The sequence below is a fragment of the Triticum dicoccoides genome, chromosome 3B (assembly GCF_002162155.2).
Source record: "Triticum dicoccoides isolate Atlit2015 ecotype Zavitan chromosome 3B, WEW_v2.0, whole genome shotgun sequence".
Lineage (NCBI taxonomy): Eukaryota > Viridiplantae > Streptophyta > Magnoliopsida > Poales > Poaceae > Triticum > Triticum dicoccoides.
This window is the reverse complement of record NC_041385.1, coordinates 851265669-851280512: the sequence shown is the minus strand read 5'-3', so window position 1 is coordinate 851280512 and position 14844 is coordinate 851265669. Positions and strand designations below refer to the sequence as shown.

General features: G+C 45.7%; 1 protein-coding gene across 12 annotated transcripts in view; it reads left to right on the top strand.

The window, feature by feature from the left end:
• Positions 1-454: 454 nt before the first annotated feature.
• Positions 455-14844, top strand: part of LOC119278946 (disease resistance protein RGA5-like) — an 18878-nt gene continuing 4488 nt past the window's right edge. The window contains exons 1-12 of one of the 12 annotated variants that reach the window (XM_037560338.1): positions 455-570; positions 968-1108; positions 1517-1606; positions 8587-8755; positions 8897-9164; positions 9555-9771; positions 9871-9994; positions 10830-10852; positions 10934-11024; positions 12173-12598; positions 12680-12766; positions 12850-13790. In XM_037560338.1, coding sequence (XP_037416235.1) covers positions 8612-8755; positions 8897-9164; positions 9555-9771; positions 9871-9994; positions 10830-10852; positions 10934-11024; positions 12173-12598; positions 12680-12766; positions 12850-13790 — 2321 coding nt within the window. In that variant the 5' untranslated portion in view covers positions 455-570; positions 968-1108; positions 1517-1606; positions 8587-8611. Of the gene's footprint in view, positions 571-621; positions 701-833; positions 1109-1516; positions 1607-4317; positions 8515-8586; positions 8756-8896; positions 9165-9554; positions 9772-9870; positions 9995-10829; positions 11025-12172; positions 12599-12679; positions 12767-12849; positions 13791-14844 lie in introns of those variants that run through there. The other 11 variants (XM_037560339.1, XM_037560337.1, XM_037560332.1 and 8 more) reach the window with 11 other exon arrangements.

Sequence of the window (14844 nt, the reverse complement as noted above, 5' to 3'; positions counted from 1 at the left end):
CCATCCACTGCCCAAACTAGACATGCACACAACCTTTTTATATGAATGCCAAGATAAGCATGGTTCTCACAGAATATTTTTAATGATTACCAAATTTGTATCTTAATAAGTGGTCCTACCACACCAAGATTGATCATCAATAAATAGATGAAAACTCATGTGCATCGCGTGTCAATTATTAGAATTGAACCCGAATAGCTAGACTGCATAAACCCATGCCTAACCACTGTCATCTCATATGAAGTGGGGATATGACTAAAGGAAGGCTAGAAATGAGAAGTGCTGATAGGACAGATATGAGGTAGAGGTGCTCTTACGTTTTTTTTTTTTTTTTGTTGAAGTTCTCTTTTTCTTTTTTTAAAGATAAGATGGTTAGGCTTTTGCTCTAGTGGTCCTACGAACAGGACGAGCTTTAATGTGGGGGACAGAATGCCGTCTTCCTCACGTTCCTCCATTGACGCTTTGTTGAAGCCGATGGCGCACTCCTACTGCTCCATGGCCACATAGCAGAACGGTTTCGTGCGCCTTGCTTCGCATCTCCTCCACAATCCCTTCATCTCCAAAAGCCAGGTTGGTGCCGTCTCTCTCTCTCTCTCTCTCTCTCTCTCTCTCTCTCTCTCTCTCTCTCTCTCTCTCTCTCTCTTCCCCCGTGCAAATTTTCTTCCTTTGTTACCATGAGCCTTTGCCCTGAATCTTGAAGGTACCATGTACATCTCACGCACTGCGCATGTTTTGGTTGATTTGGGGATTCCTAAACCTACAGAGAATCAACAGAGATTTGATGAAGAGAAAACACTTTTCCTTCTCTTCCTGTATCTGGTTCACACGATTAACTTGTCTTACAACACTTTTCCTTCTCTCCCTGTATCTGGTTCACACGATTAACCTGTTTCGCAACTCTTTTCTTTCTCTTCCTGAAGCTGGTTCACTCGATTAACTTGTTTTAGATCTTTTTGGTTTCGTACAGGAAGAGAGATTGCCGTGATGCCTATGTGATAGACGTGGCGGGTCTACTCTGTTTGTTACAGTGAAGAGGCCGTCATTTGCAGTCACGGGACAATTGATACCGAGATTGATGATAGGACTGCAGGGCCTCATCAAGAATTACGTATTGCTCTGAACTGTGTTATTGATAAACCAGCAGTGTGTTCATGATTTGAGTTCCTGTGCTGCCATCAAACAACTATTTAAGCAAATTCCTGTGTTGGCAATCTCATAGGCAGTGACAACAAATTAGACTTAACTTGGTGACTAGGAAAATTTCTATTGTCATCTCAGTTCGACAAGCATCATATCTTGTTTCATTTTCCTTTATACATTGATGTACTTCCTCCGTCCGGAAATACTTGTCCTAGAAATGGATAAAATGGATGTATCTATAACTAAATTAAGTCTAGATACAATCATTTCGAGGACAAGTATTTCCGGACAAAGGGAGTACATCTTTCTTTCTTTTTTTGCGAATGATACATTGACGTACATCTTAAAACCATTTTTCGAATCTTCTTTATTGCAGGTAATGACCAAATCGCTTGGACATCTGCAGTGCAATTTGAGTTTGTACTTTGTAGACCACACATAGGGGTACCGGCCCGTTCTCCACTAGGTACGCACTTCCTTGCTATGGATTTCTGTTTGAAGTTTTTTCCGTGTCCAGCTATGTAGATTAGCTCAAGATTGAAATTTTACCTTTGAACAACAGTCAAATATCTCGGTTACCCCATTGATGCATATATAGTACTATTCCATCTCATAATGTAAGATGTTTTTGCAAGCTAGTTTAATATAAAAAACGTCTTATATTATGGGATAGAGAGAGTACAAATTTTCTAACATACATCTGGTGTATGTCTGAGAAACAGACCGGCATATCTTCTTTAAGACTTATGTATATTTTTTTTCTTTTTAATATATTTTTTATCATTTGTTCGGTTATTCTCGTTTGAGTCTGGCCTATCCGCACCCGGAGGCCTGTAATGCCGGTTATCTTAGCCGCCCGTGCATTATCTTGCACGTGGATACGTGCCATGTCCTTTGACCGCCGGTTGGATCAGGGCATGTCCAACGGCGATCCTCAAACGCATACGTTCAGACCGCGCCCTTCGAACCGTGGACGGAGTTCAACTCGGACCTGTATCGGTCCGCGGCATGGTCCGGACGTACTTTCTCTCGCAAACAGTAGACAAACGTGGGGAAGCTTCGCGGGCGTCCGGATCAATCCTAAGCCCGCTTCTGATCACACTGGCCCATCCCAAACCCTCAATCCGTCTCTCTCACGCTTTTCCTGCCGATGCACACGTCACTTACCACGTCGCATTCCTGCTGGCCCAGAGCACGCAACGATCGGCATTGATGCCGTGCGATGTGACCGGAGGTAGGGCAGCACTAACCGACGCGACCTCTCGGCAGGCCCCGCTTCAATGCGGACGCAGCTTCTTGAGAACCAACTCCGGCCGCTGCATCGCATTGAAGCGGGCTGACCGCCCTATCGCCTGGCCTGGCCTGGCAGCGGCTATATAAGTCGTGCTCCGACAAAACACAGAGTCGCAACCCCCCTCCCCGATTATCGATGGCCTCCGCCTACCCGCCACCCACCTCGCTGAGCCCTTCCTACTCTTCGAACCCAGTGGTGATGCCGAAGTAATGGTGCTCCGCATCGGCAGGAGGCGGGGACGAAAGCTCTAATTCCTCCGGTGGTTCTTGGCGCCGCCGCCATCACTCTCTGGGCCCTCCGGCATCTGCGGCGGCCGGCTCCTTCACCAAGAAGGAGATCGTCATCTCTTCCAGACCAGCCGCCACAGTAGTCGCCGGAGGAGCCGCCACCGCAGCGGCCTCGCCTCCTCTCGGAGGCCGCGGCGATCACGAAGGCGCAGGGCCGCATCCTCCACTACCTCGATGGATGCGGTTACGCCAGTGCCTCCGGATCTTGGGACGTGGTTTCCGAGGAGGCATGTGAGGTACGACGGCGTGCAATGTCGATCGTCGCTCCGTGTTCGCAAAGTCAGACGTGGTGCCGGAATGGGTCCCTGACTTCACCGCCACGTGGGCGCTCGATCGCTCTGTCACCACCTTGGAGACGGCCGCCCGGCACCGCCGTCGCCTTCACGGCAAGCTCGCCAAGATCGGCGAGGAGTGGTCGCTTAACGACGGCTCCGCCAATACCGGTCACGACATGGCCACCGCCAAGGCTCAGAAGGCTTTGTCAGCAGAGACCGCGGTGGCACTCCATGCAGTGCAGCAGGAGGCAGAGAGGCTCCTCTGCAAGCGGCATACAACAGCTGGATAAGGCTGTCGTGGCCCTCGGCGTCGTACGGTCGCTGGAGGGCCCACGACGGCGATGACGATAACGACAGGGACGACGACGACGGTGATAATGATAGGGACGACGACGGTGGTTCGGCAGGGCAGGGCGGCCACGCGTACGAGGTTGTTGCATGTTATAGAGCTTAGGTTTGTTTTGTATTTTAGTTAAACGATTAAATATCAACCTTTTTATGCAAATTATGTCTGAATTTTAACGGAACCCTTCGTGTTTGAACAAATTTCGTGCCTTGGATTGTGGCTGAAATATATCCGGGCAGCATTGATGACGGCCTCCCTCATCCATGTCCTTGGACTGATCCCTTGTCCGTGGACAGATGCGGGAGAAAATTTACGGGTCGCTGTCAGAAATGCCCTTAGCAGACTACTGCAATACTAAGAGCATCTCCAATAGATGATACAAATTTGGAGATATGAAACTAGAAGACGTAAATTTATATCTTCAAAAAGTGCATTTTACATCTCCAAAAAGGAGGCAACTCCAACAGACGATGAATATTGGTGATGTAAAACACCAACTCCAATAAATGCTGCAAATGAAGATGTAAAACCGGCCGACGGCTGCGCGGCTACTGTACATCCACTGTTGGACATTTCTGTCACCATTGTTGGACATTTCGTCGAACATGTTGGATGCGGTGACCGTGGGTGTGACCACGTATTCCTCCATGGCCGACGGCGAGTGGAGTAGGGGTTCCTTGATCGGATGCAGATGCCGCGACCATCAACAGCGGTGAATCGACCGACGGAGCCGCGGCCGCCTTTGATTTCTTGGTCAGCCGAGATGGGTTCTCCGCCTGGTAGCGCGTCGCCGACCGCTTCACCCCTCCACCGCGGATTGCCGACCCGCTGGCGGCGCAGCCGCGACGGCCACCGGACGGGGTGGGGCAAAACTGCTGCGACGGCGGCAGGATTGGGGATGGTGGTCACCCAGTGAAGGCCGTGGCGGGGTGGGCGGCTGCAGCCGAGGAGGCGGCGGGCAGAACAAAACTGAAAGCGGTAAGGCGGTTGGCGCGCGCTAGTTAGTTTTACATCTCCTGGAGGTGATGCAAATTTAGAACCCCAGGTGTTGTATTCAGATCTTCTAAAGATGGAGACGTAAAGTTTTGTCATCTACATTATCGATTACAGGAGGTTTCTTCGGCTTTGAAGATGTATATTCTCTAAGCGCGTGAGCATGACAGTATTTTAAATACAACTGAGCCTAGCGTAGCACTGTTCGTGTGCCGGCGGAATCCCCTGCATGTGTCACCCGTCGGGCCTGTGGCTCATGTCGATATCAGGACTGACCTGTCGGCCCGTGGTTCAATCCGCCGAAGTGACCATTTAGTTTAATATATTTCCGTATGCACCTGATTCTCTAGGACAGTAGGACTTCAATACCGACCTAAGTTTAATCTCTCAAGAATTTGGCCTACAATTAACGCCTATCTATCGATGCTATTCACATAGAGAGAATGCAAAAAATTGATGAGGAAGTATATCTTAGATAGAATTCAAACATCTCACAAAATTGCAAAGTTCGATACACTCAGTTGTTACATCGAGTATCCATACTTCTCTAGGAGGATAGCTAAAAATACTGAGCTCGCCGTGGGAATCTGTATGTCAAAATCAAACATCTCAGGCCACTCGCTCAACCTGATATTATCCTCTCACATGCAGCGCCTCTGAGTGGTCATTTCTCCTTTACGAAAACAATGAGTGGTCTTCTGAACAGTAATCGGCAGACCTGCTATATACCTGCCACCCCTATGCCCTACTTGTCGCTAGGAGCAGCGCTGTTAGAACATCTACAGCCGGGCGCCTTGAACCCTCCTCAAACGTTTAAGCGGCTTGCCCCATTTCAGACCAGCCATAAAATTTTGACCCAGACGTACGCCACAAACGCACAGACTGACCGGCACCTCTTATATCCAACCAAAATATGAGCGGATATGAACCTCCCGGACGCGCCCATGCGCATCCGGCATGTCGGATCCGGCCCATGCTAGCCCACCCAACCTCATATATATTCGTATCCATCTGCTCATCGGACCAAAGCCTACCCACTTCACACTCCTCTCCCCTCCACTCTCTCCGCCACCCGAGCTCACCTTCAGTGATTTCCGGCCGTCTCCGACATGACGGACAACAGATCTGATTCCGACCAATCTGGATCCGTCGACTGGGGTGTCATCCCATGCGGGTTGGAGGAGGCAATGGTGGTCTGCATTGCACTCCCCGCTCCCGGGAGGACACTGCGCGGCCGACGGACGGATCTTTCGCGACTCCACATCGTGGGCTCAACGGGTGCTCGATTCCTCTAGGGCTGGATCATCGCGGTCCCGGCAGCCGAAAAATCTCTCCTTCCCCATCACCCGTCGGGCAGACTATGAGTCCAACCGGGAACGACAGCCCACTGTAGGAAGGAGAGGATAAGGGTCGCCGAGGCCCGTATCTCGGCGGAAATGGCGGCAGTGGAGGCGGCTGATACGGCGGCATGGGCGGCCGCAGCAGAGGAAGCCATCCGCGTCTGTATTGTGAAGAAATGACAACGGAGGAACATGCATGCCCTCACCTGAGAGCAGAATCGGGCGGTCCATGCCAAGGCCGGACTACCACCGAAGGAGGGGAAGGAGGACAACGACGACAAGGACAACTCCAACGACGAGCAGATTCGGCTCGATCCCTACTGTGACTTCGACCGACACTTTCGCGAGAAGGACGGCAAGGGCTCCGGGAAGGGCAAGGGCAGTCGTGGATGATCTCCACCATACCCAAACATGCCAAATTTTAGTAGTCCGATGGCATGTTAGTACTGACGGTGTGGCCGGACGATGTGTGTAAAATGCATCGACGTAGTTGCATGAGTTTGTATGTATTTGAAATATGATAATTGAGAAGTCTGGATATGGATTGCATTATTTAAGGCGTGACTGGTTACTGTACCAGGACGCGCCCGGACAGGTCCGCGAGCATTTGAGGGACCGGATATGTCCATGGCAACTGTAGATGCTCTTAGCTCAGTCAGAATGGACTGGATTAATTCGCTGCCCCAGCAAATGTTATGCTGTTCGACAGACCCATCCACGAATCTCATCAAGGCTCAACAGACCAGATAAAGGGGGTCGGGACCCCCGGGTGCTACCACAACTTTTTGGTTGTACTACACACGCATGATTACACTATTCCGCTGTGGCATATAAGGTGCCGTGTGGAATCTTTTATTCCAATCTTATCACAGTAGTCGTTGTCTCGTTGAAATCATCCAGACATAAATTCCCCATCGTGATATGTGCGTAGAGCTTGAACCATCAACTTGTGCTCCATCACTGTTGTAGCCTTCACCTTCTTGAAAGCTTCAAACCCCTCATCTTTAGGTCGTACGAGAATGATCCACATGTATCTCAAATAGTCATCTACCAAAAAAAAAAGAAATACTTCTTTCCTGTGTGAGTTACTGGGGTGATAGGGCCACATAGATCATCATGGAGCAGGTCAAGTGCAACACTCGCACGATAGGTAGACTAGGCAGGGAACTGTTTCGATGTTGTTTTCCAACCAAGCACCCGTCACATACTCGATCAACATGTCGATAAATGGCATCACATGTACCATCTTCATTTTCTACATCTTCTTCAAGGCGTAAAAGTCAACGTGTCAAAATCTAGCATGCCATAACCAGGAGTCATCATCACTCTTGATGAACCAACACTACGGTTGAGATTGAGCAAGATTGAGGATGTAGAACCTGTTCCACGTGCGATTTACACGTGCTAGCACGTGTCGGACCTTATCAAAGATCGTCATTACTTTGTTCTAAATATCCACCTTGGCATCCATTCTCTTCAAGTTTTCTGACAGAGATGATGTTGTTGCGAACCCAGGGATGTAGTATACTCAGGTGAGTATGCGATGTTTGCCTGTGAGACCCTCGAAGAGGACAGAACCTTTATCGCAAATCTCCACAACCAAACCATCACTGAATTTTACATATCCTTCACCATCGTATTCTAGCTCGAGGAATTTTTCATTGCACCCCGTCATGTGATTACTATCACCCGTGTAGTTACCCAACGTGTTCTAGTTTTTGGATAATTTTGGTATTATTTTCTTGTGATGAAGTGGCACGTTCTGGTTTGGTTTCACAAACACGGATTGGGCAAGGTCGAAAACGTCAGCCATGAGAAGACCTAAAAGTTCATCTTTCCGCTACACCAAATTTTCTTGATCTCCCTATTGTTAGGCTACGGACAATCGTTCGCAAAGTGACTCATCATCTCGTTGAAGTGATAGCGCTCGACCTTGGACATATCCAAGTCACGTGGCTCTCGCTCATTAGATCAGCACGCCTTACCACAACCTTGTGGCTTGCCTTTTCTGGTCTATCTGTCGTGCTTTGTGTTACTTGAGCCTTCGCAGCTGTCATGCTTTCATTTGCTACTTGGCGACTCCCAATCTGTGCACTAGTATAGGAGTTGGTCAACACCTTCTCCCTTACCTTTTCGACAACCACGTGCATCTCTTTGCATGTCCATAGGTGTCCAGTCACCTCCATTATGGACATGTCCGCGATGTCGTATAGCTGCTCGAGCATGCAGATGATGTATGTGAATTTATCAGTCGTTGAACATAAAAATTTCTCCACAATCCCGACCTCGAGCTTTCCACCAAACGTGCGGATCGTTCCCACCAAGGTAATGAGACACATGGCATAGTCGTTCATGGATTCAGTTTCCTCCATCTGTAGCTTGTGAAATTGCCTCTTGAGTACTTGTGCCAGAACCTTCATGACGCGATCTTCTCCAATTCTCATGCATGTGTCCGACGTCTCTCTTGCCGCCACGAACTCCGCCAATGTCATCAACACAGACTGGGTTACGTCGTTGTCCATGATTGCCTGCTACACTTGTAGGGTTCAGAGAATAATTTTCATCTTCCCTGCCACACGCCACAGTTGGTGTAGGTCAACATCGGGTTCTAGATGGGGATGTTGCAGTGCGATGATAATTTGGCGCTTCTCTCATTCCTCCACCAATAGTCGCTGATTTGCCACCCTTCTTCACCTTGTCGCCATTCTTGTTTGTCTTGGAACCGCCGTTGCCGGACTTGTTTGCCTTGGAACCATGACTTCTTCCTGGAGTAGTACGCGCCCGTGTAGCCGAGGATCATACTTACACGTGAGTTTGATCCTAGCTTATAAAGCCAACAGTAAGTAATTACTTATTGTATATTTATGCAGTGCAAGCATGTCTCAAGGAGACTAATTTGTGCTTTTTCTAGTTTTCAAGAGCACCTTGCACTTAAAATGGGGGATGGAATTGTCCTGGAGCGCATACTCTCCGGATCTGAGAAACCAACCAATCTGGCATTAGCACTTTTACAGGAGATTACAGAAAATTTCTCTGAAATGAGAAAAATTGGCGAGGGCGGATTTGGGGTGGTTTACAAGGTAAGATTTTGTTTTGGGGGGAGTATGTTATTAAAGATCTGAAGTTGAGTAAAATATTACTACTTCCATTAATAAGTGCAATAGGTCTTTGTTTTGGCGTGAGGGGGCTGAGAATGACCACATTTAAATGCTTACGGATAGGGTGTGCTCCACAGTAGGATTGTTGCCGTGAAGAGGATAATTATGAGTGAACACACAATCAACGACAGGTTATTTGATCGTGAGGTTAAAAGCTTGATGAAGATTATTAGCCATCGAAATGTAGTCCGCTTTCTTGGCTTTTGTTCAAATACACATCGTGAAGCGATAAAAGAGGCAGGATCAACAGAATTGGTTATGGCCCAGATAAGAGAAAGATTACTTTGTTTTGAGTATATCAGCAATGGAAGCCTTGATAAACATATTACAGGTATGACAAAGATACATTTCATGCAGATCTTCATTTAGTTCATAATTTCTCTCTCTTACTAGCGCTCTTCAAGAATTTGTCTGATTAACCAATTAACTTGTCGTTAATCCCTACTTGTAGGGTCACCGAGTGGCCGATAAACTAATAAATCATCCAATTAATGGATTAATTTGCCGATTAGCCTATTAATCCCTTACTTACCGGCCAACCGAGCAGCTACGAGTTAACGATTTCCTCAACATTGCTTACTAGTACATTTAATTCCATGGGTTGAAAAATTCTTATGGACATACTTCCATTAAAATGTTCTACACTCCTTAGTATACAGTTTAGCATGTCTGTTTGAATATTTTATTCTTCCTACTTCACTTCCCCCCTTTTCATGTTCAGATGAATTAAGAGGACTTAAATGGAGTATACGGTATGAAATAATTAAAGGAATTTGTCATGGTTTGCATTACCTTCACGAGGAAAATAATATTATCCATATGGACCTCAAACCTAGCAATATAATGATAAATGATGATATGGTGCCAAAGATAACAGATTTTGGTCTATCAAGACTTGATAAACACACACACACCAGTGGTGCCCGTTTTATAACACAGTAAGCCATGCATCAATATAACATATTGTCTTTTTGTGGAATTTACAGTTTACAAGTCTCTTGATGATATAATGCATCAATATGGCATTTCTTCTGTAGGGGATACTGTGCTCCAGAATACGTGAATGGTGGCAAGACGTCAAAAAAGGCTGACATGTATAGTTTGGGTGTTATAATCACGGAACTGGTAACGGGATGTAGGGGTGATCCAAATAATGTTAATGTAAGAGCCAACTATCTCATTATGCAGATGTTCCATTTTTAAAACTATATATGCCAAAGTTTTGCACTTTATTTTGATTCTCTTTTCGTGGGTACTGCATAATTTGCTTACATTTGTTTAGATGAAGGACTTATTTTGCATCCCACAATATTGAATTGACATATCACCCCTTATATGAATAATATATTGGTAGCTCGATAAAATCTCTACTCCTATAGAAGACTCAGTTAGTGATGATGGTCTGTCTGCCATTTGTTATTTCTAACCATCAGATCTGCATCTAATGGTTGTGAGGTCATTTACGACATTTTTGCAAAAATACCCCAGTTCTCTGCTCCAATTTGCATAAAACCCCTTAGTATCTTGAAACTGACCACATCCCTCTCCCTCACCTCATCAAAGCACCCCGATGAATATATTTTGAGTGAAACGTAACACACACACACACACACACACACACACACACACACACACACACACACACACACACACACACACACACACACACTAAAGAGTGCATCGGCTCACCTCATACCACAACATAAATCCACTACTCTTTGTCAAAGCTTCATCTACTCCACGCGCGCGCACACACACAATACATTTGAGTGTCGACTGTTTAAATATGACTAGCAATGTGCCCGTGCATTTGCAATGGATCCAAAGTAGTAGAATAATACATGTTCGCAAACTTGAAAGAAAAACATTCTAGTTTTGGTTATATATATATGGATTTATGTTGTGGTATGAGGTGAGCCGATGCACTCTTTGAGGACACACACTACCGGGCTAGCGTCATCTAATTAACATAGAAAGTGTCATTTGGGAAATGCAGGTGCTTCGAAGGTGGATACACAGGTGGGATAAATCACCGAAAGATACGGTGCTGTCCCAATACCAGCAAGTAACTAAATGTTTGAAAATTGCGGCACACTGCAGGAAAAAAGAACCATCAAATAGACCTTTTATATTGGATATAATTTGTATTCTCAATGAAACTGAAGAAAACATGAATGAGCACATTGACCAGGTAAGCCAGATTGTGCCATTCAGTTAAATAAGTGCATTGTTTAAGACGCATGCATCATTTAATGTGAGCAGAGAGACGCATGTATCATTTTAAGTGAGAATTTTGGATTCCAATTTTTTTCTGCAATATGTTGGAACTAATCTTGTTATTAGTGCTAGGTTTAGATTGTTTCCTGTTTTTTTCCATTCATGCATGTAGTCGTGTCGATCCACTAGGCTGCGCCTGTGTACTCACGTAAAGGTCAGATCATGTGTGTGCATGCAAGCTAGTAGTAGTGGATCAGCATAGTTAGTTGATTTAGTCACGGATGGAGTTTGTTAGCTAGCCATGTGCATGTGTATGCTGGCCGTTGAGTAGACGCTGCGCAAGTACTGTGCGTGTGCGTGTAGTTAGGGATTAGTTAGTGCATGGGTTAGCTGGTTAGGTGTGTACGTGTGTGTGTGGTGGCCGAGTCTTCTGCATCGTGGAGAGATTCCAGGGGTGCATGGCCTTGGCTTAAGTTTAGGATCAGCAGATCTGTGAGTCCTTATCTTATACTGCCTATTTAAGTCAAGAAAAGGAATGAGAAAAGCAGCCGTGTTGGCAGAAGAAACAATGTACTATTTGTGTTCACCCAGGAAGTGTTCTGGGCAAAGCATCTGGTCATCTTTCTTGGTTATGTGCGTGGGTGCGTGCGTGTGTGTTTTCTTCAGTTTTCACATGTGTGCTTGTGTGTTCAAGAGAAACAAGAGAGTATGTAGAGAGATTGTGAGGTGGAAGAAGAAGCGGCGCTGCCAGGTTTGGCGCCAACATCTGCAGTAGGTCTACCGTTTCATATGTGTCGTCCCTAGCATCTAGGGTGTCTTGAAAGGTCTTAGGGTAAGAGTTCTGCTCCTCGGAATCTGGCTCTATGAAAGTAATCTGAGTGCCCTGCACCATAAAGATAGGTGAGCCGAGATGCTCTCGTACGTCGCCCTTCTCCGTAAATTCAATGAGTTTAACATCACCCTTCTAGGATGTAACCGTGTGCATTCACTCAGTTGAGGGATGGAGTATACAACACATTTGATGCATCACCAACTTATAATAGGCATCACAAGGAAAGTACAATACAACTTACAATTATGGTATGGATGGAGTATATAATGTATCTCGCTTTTCTCTCGCAGATACACCTTTACTCGGATGACATGCTTGGAATTATGCCGCTCGAACTACGGTTTCCTTTTGAGCTTCATAAGTCAATATCATCCATAGTTGAGCTAATCAACAAGACAAAAGGTTACTACGCCTTCAACATCGATACGCCAAGCCGACAATACTGCACACAACCAAACAAAGGCATTGTGTCACCACAATCCAAGTTTGCTATCCAAATAACAATGCAAGCACGGGAGAATACACCACACGGTATGCCATACACCGACGTGTTTCTTGTGCAGAGCACAAAAGTCAACAGGGAGGTCAAAGCCGAGGATATCACTGAACACATGTTCATTATAGAGCCGGATGGACTAGATGAGGTGAATTTGACGGTTGTGGTATATGATCCCGAGGAACCTAGGGGAGATATGAAGATTCGAGATGACACCAAGGTGACCGGTTTGACACTTGTATATGTATCTTCTCTCTTTTTGTCTCCGTTTATTTTCTTAACAAAATGTGTATGTTGTTAGAAGAAAAAGAATAAGATTGTTGAGTATGCTTTTAGCGAGATCAAACCCAACATCAATGCAACTCATCAAGAAGAGGCAGTTCCGATGGTGAGCTTTTTCAAATAATCCAACTTGCATCTTTTAAGAAATTAGTTTATTTAATCTAAATACCTCACTATTCTGCGTGCAAGGGCAACAATTCTATTAGCTACAAAGATACACGACGACAATTTCCCAAGCAACTAGAGTGCCTTAGCTTCCACACAACTCCAAGTATTTTGGGCAACCAACACAGCAATATGAGCAACAGAATTGTGGATCTTGCAACCGGGGCCATGGGCAGCCTGCGCCACAAGCTTGGCGATCTCCTCAACAAAGAGTACAATCTAGAGATAAGCGTGAAGATAGACATAGAGTCTTTATCAGAAGAGCTGAGGGAGATGCAGCTAGCCTTGTGCAAGGTGTCGGAGGTACATCGGGACTACCTCGATGACAAGGTCAAGCGCTGGGCTGACAGTGTCAGGGAGATGTCATATGACATTGAGGATGTTGTTGATGGATTCCTGGTACACATTGGGCATGCCTCTGACATGGGCCTCTTCATGGGGCTCATGCATAGGATGTTCAACCTCTTCACGTGGGGCAAGACTCACAATCCGATTGAAGACGCTATCAAAGACATCAAGAAACAAGTTCAGGTTGTGGCTGATAGACGTGAAAGATGCAAGGTTGATGAAGTCATGGCTAATGTAGCTGACACTATTACCTTTGATCCTCGCATTTTGGCTATATACAAAGATCCAAAGGAGCTCGTTGGCATCAAAGAGCCAAGAAACAAGCTAATCAGGTGGCTCTCTAATAAGGATGGGGATGGGAATGTCTCAAAACCGCAACTCAAGATAGTTTCGATCGTCGGATTTGGAGGATTGGGCAAGACAACACTTGCCAAGGCAGTGTATGACGAGCTTCAATCCCAATTCCAACATAGAGCTTTTGTTTCAGTGGGTCGGAATCCTAATGTGAAGAAACTTTTTGAGCATATTCTAGATAAATTTGGCTATGGTTCCAAGGAAGCAAAGTTAAACGAAATGCAGCTCATCGACAAAATGCGAAGATTGCTTCAGAACGACAGGTATACACTGTCAACCATTAGACTTGGAGCAGTAATTAATTAAGTAAACTACATCAAATTGAAGAATCCTAATGCAATATTTTCTTGGTTACTCGTTGCCCATTTTACTTTGTGCTATTTTTCAAGGTCCTATCACCGAACTCTTTTGTATATGCACCCAACCCAACGGTCAACATACCACCTTAAGCAATACTGCAACTACCCACTAGTTTTGGACAAGCCATGGCAGGGGCCAAGTGCGTGGGGGCATGAAAATAACTTCGATTTCAAAACCTCTAACCATTTGGTGCTCTAGTATCCTCTACACTGTTCCTGTCGGTTCCATAGTGGTTTTGATCTGGTCGTCTTTCATGTGCCATCAGCAGTCACTTTAGAAAACCACCTCTATTATCTCCCTCAATTCCTTTCATCTGCCAATCCTTCTAGCACTTTTACCTCAACTGCATGGCATGTCATCTAGTAATTGAGATGATACTTAGTTATTTATTTTAAAATAATACATTCCTCAAGATGATTTACAGGCGTGTATTTGTTTGCAAGTTTGATTAGATTAGAGGGATGGAGAAACAAAGACCAATACGAATTATTGTAAAATCAATCACGGACATGGAAGATGATGTCAATTTCAGTTTTAGAAAATACCAATCTCATGCACATGTTTTGGGAAACACTCGGCTAGATTGGAGACTTTGCAAAAATCAGAAGCTCTTCATACCATGCACGCTTGCAATGTATCTCACACTATTGGTTTGTTCAGGGTCTAATGCGCATAAGAAGATGTTTAAAGTATGGTTACGTTCTCCAGTGGCTAAGAAGCCAGCAATCTGTTTTTCCTGGATTTTAGTCTAGAAGTTTAAAATACACATTTCAATGTTTCGGAACTGCAGGAAGAATTTGTGTTGCATAAACTTTGCTCTATCAGGGCATCTCCAACGCTGATCATCAACACGCCCGCATCCGTCCGGACCGTGCTGTCCGGACAGCGAAAATGTTTCAACGTGGGCCTGTATTGGTCCACGGCGCAGTTCGGGCGTACTTTCTCCCCCAAATCGAA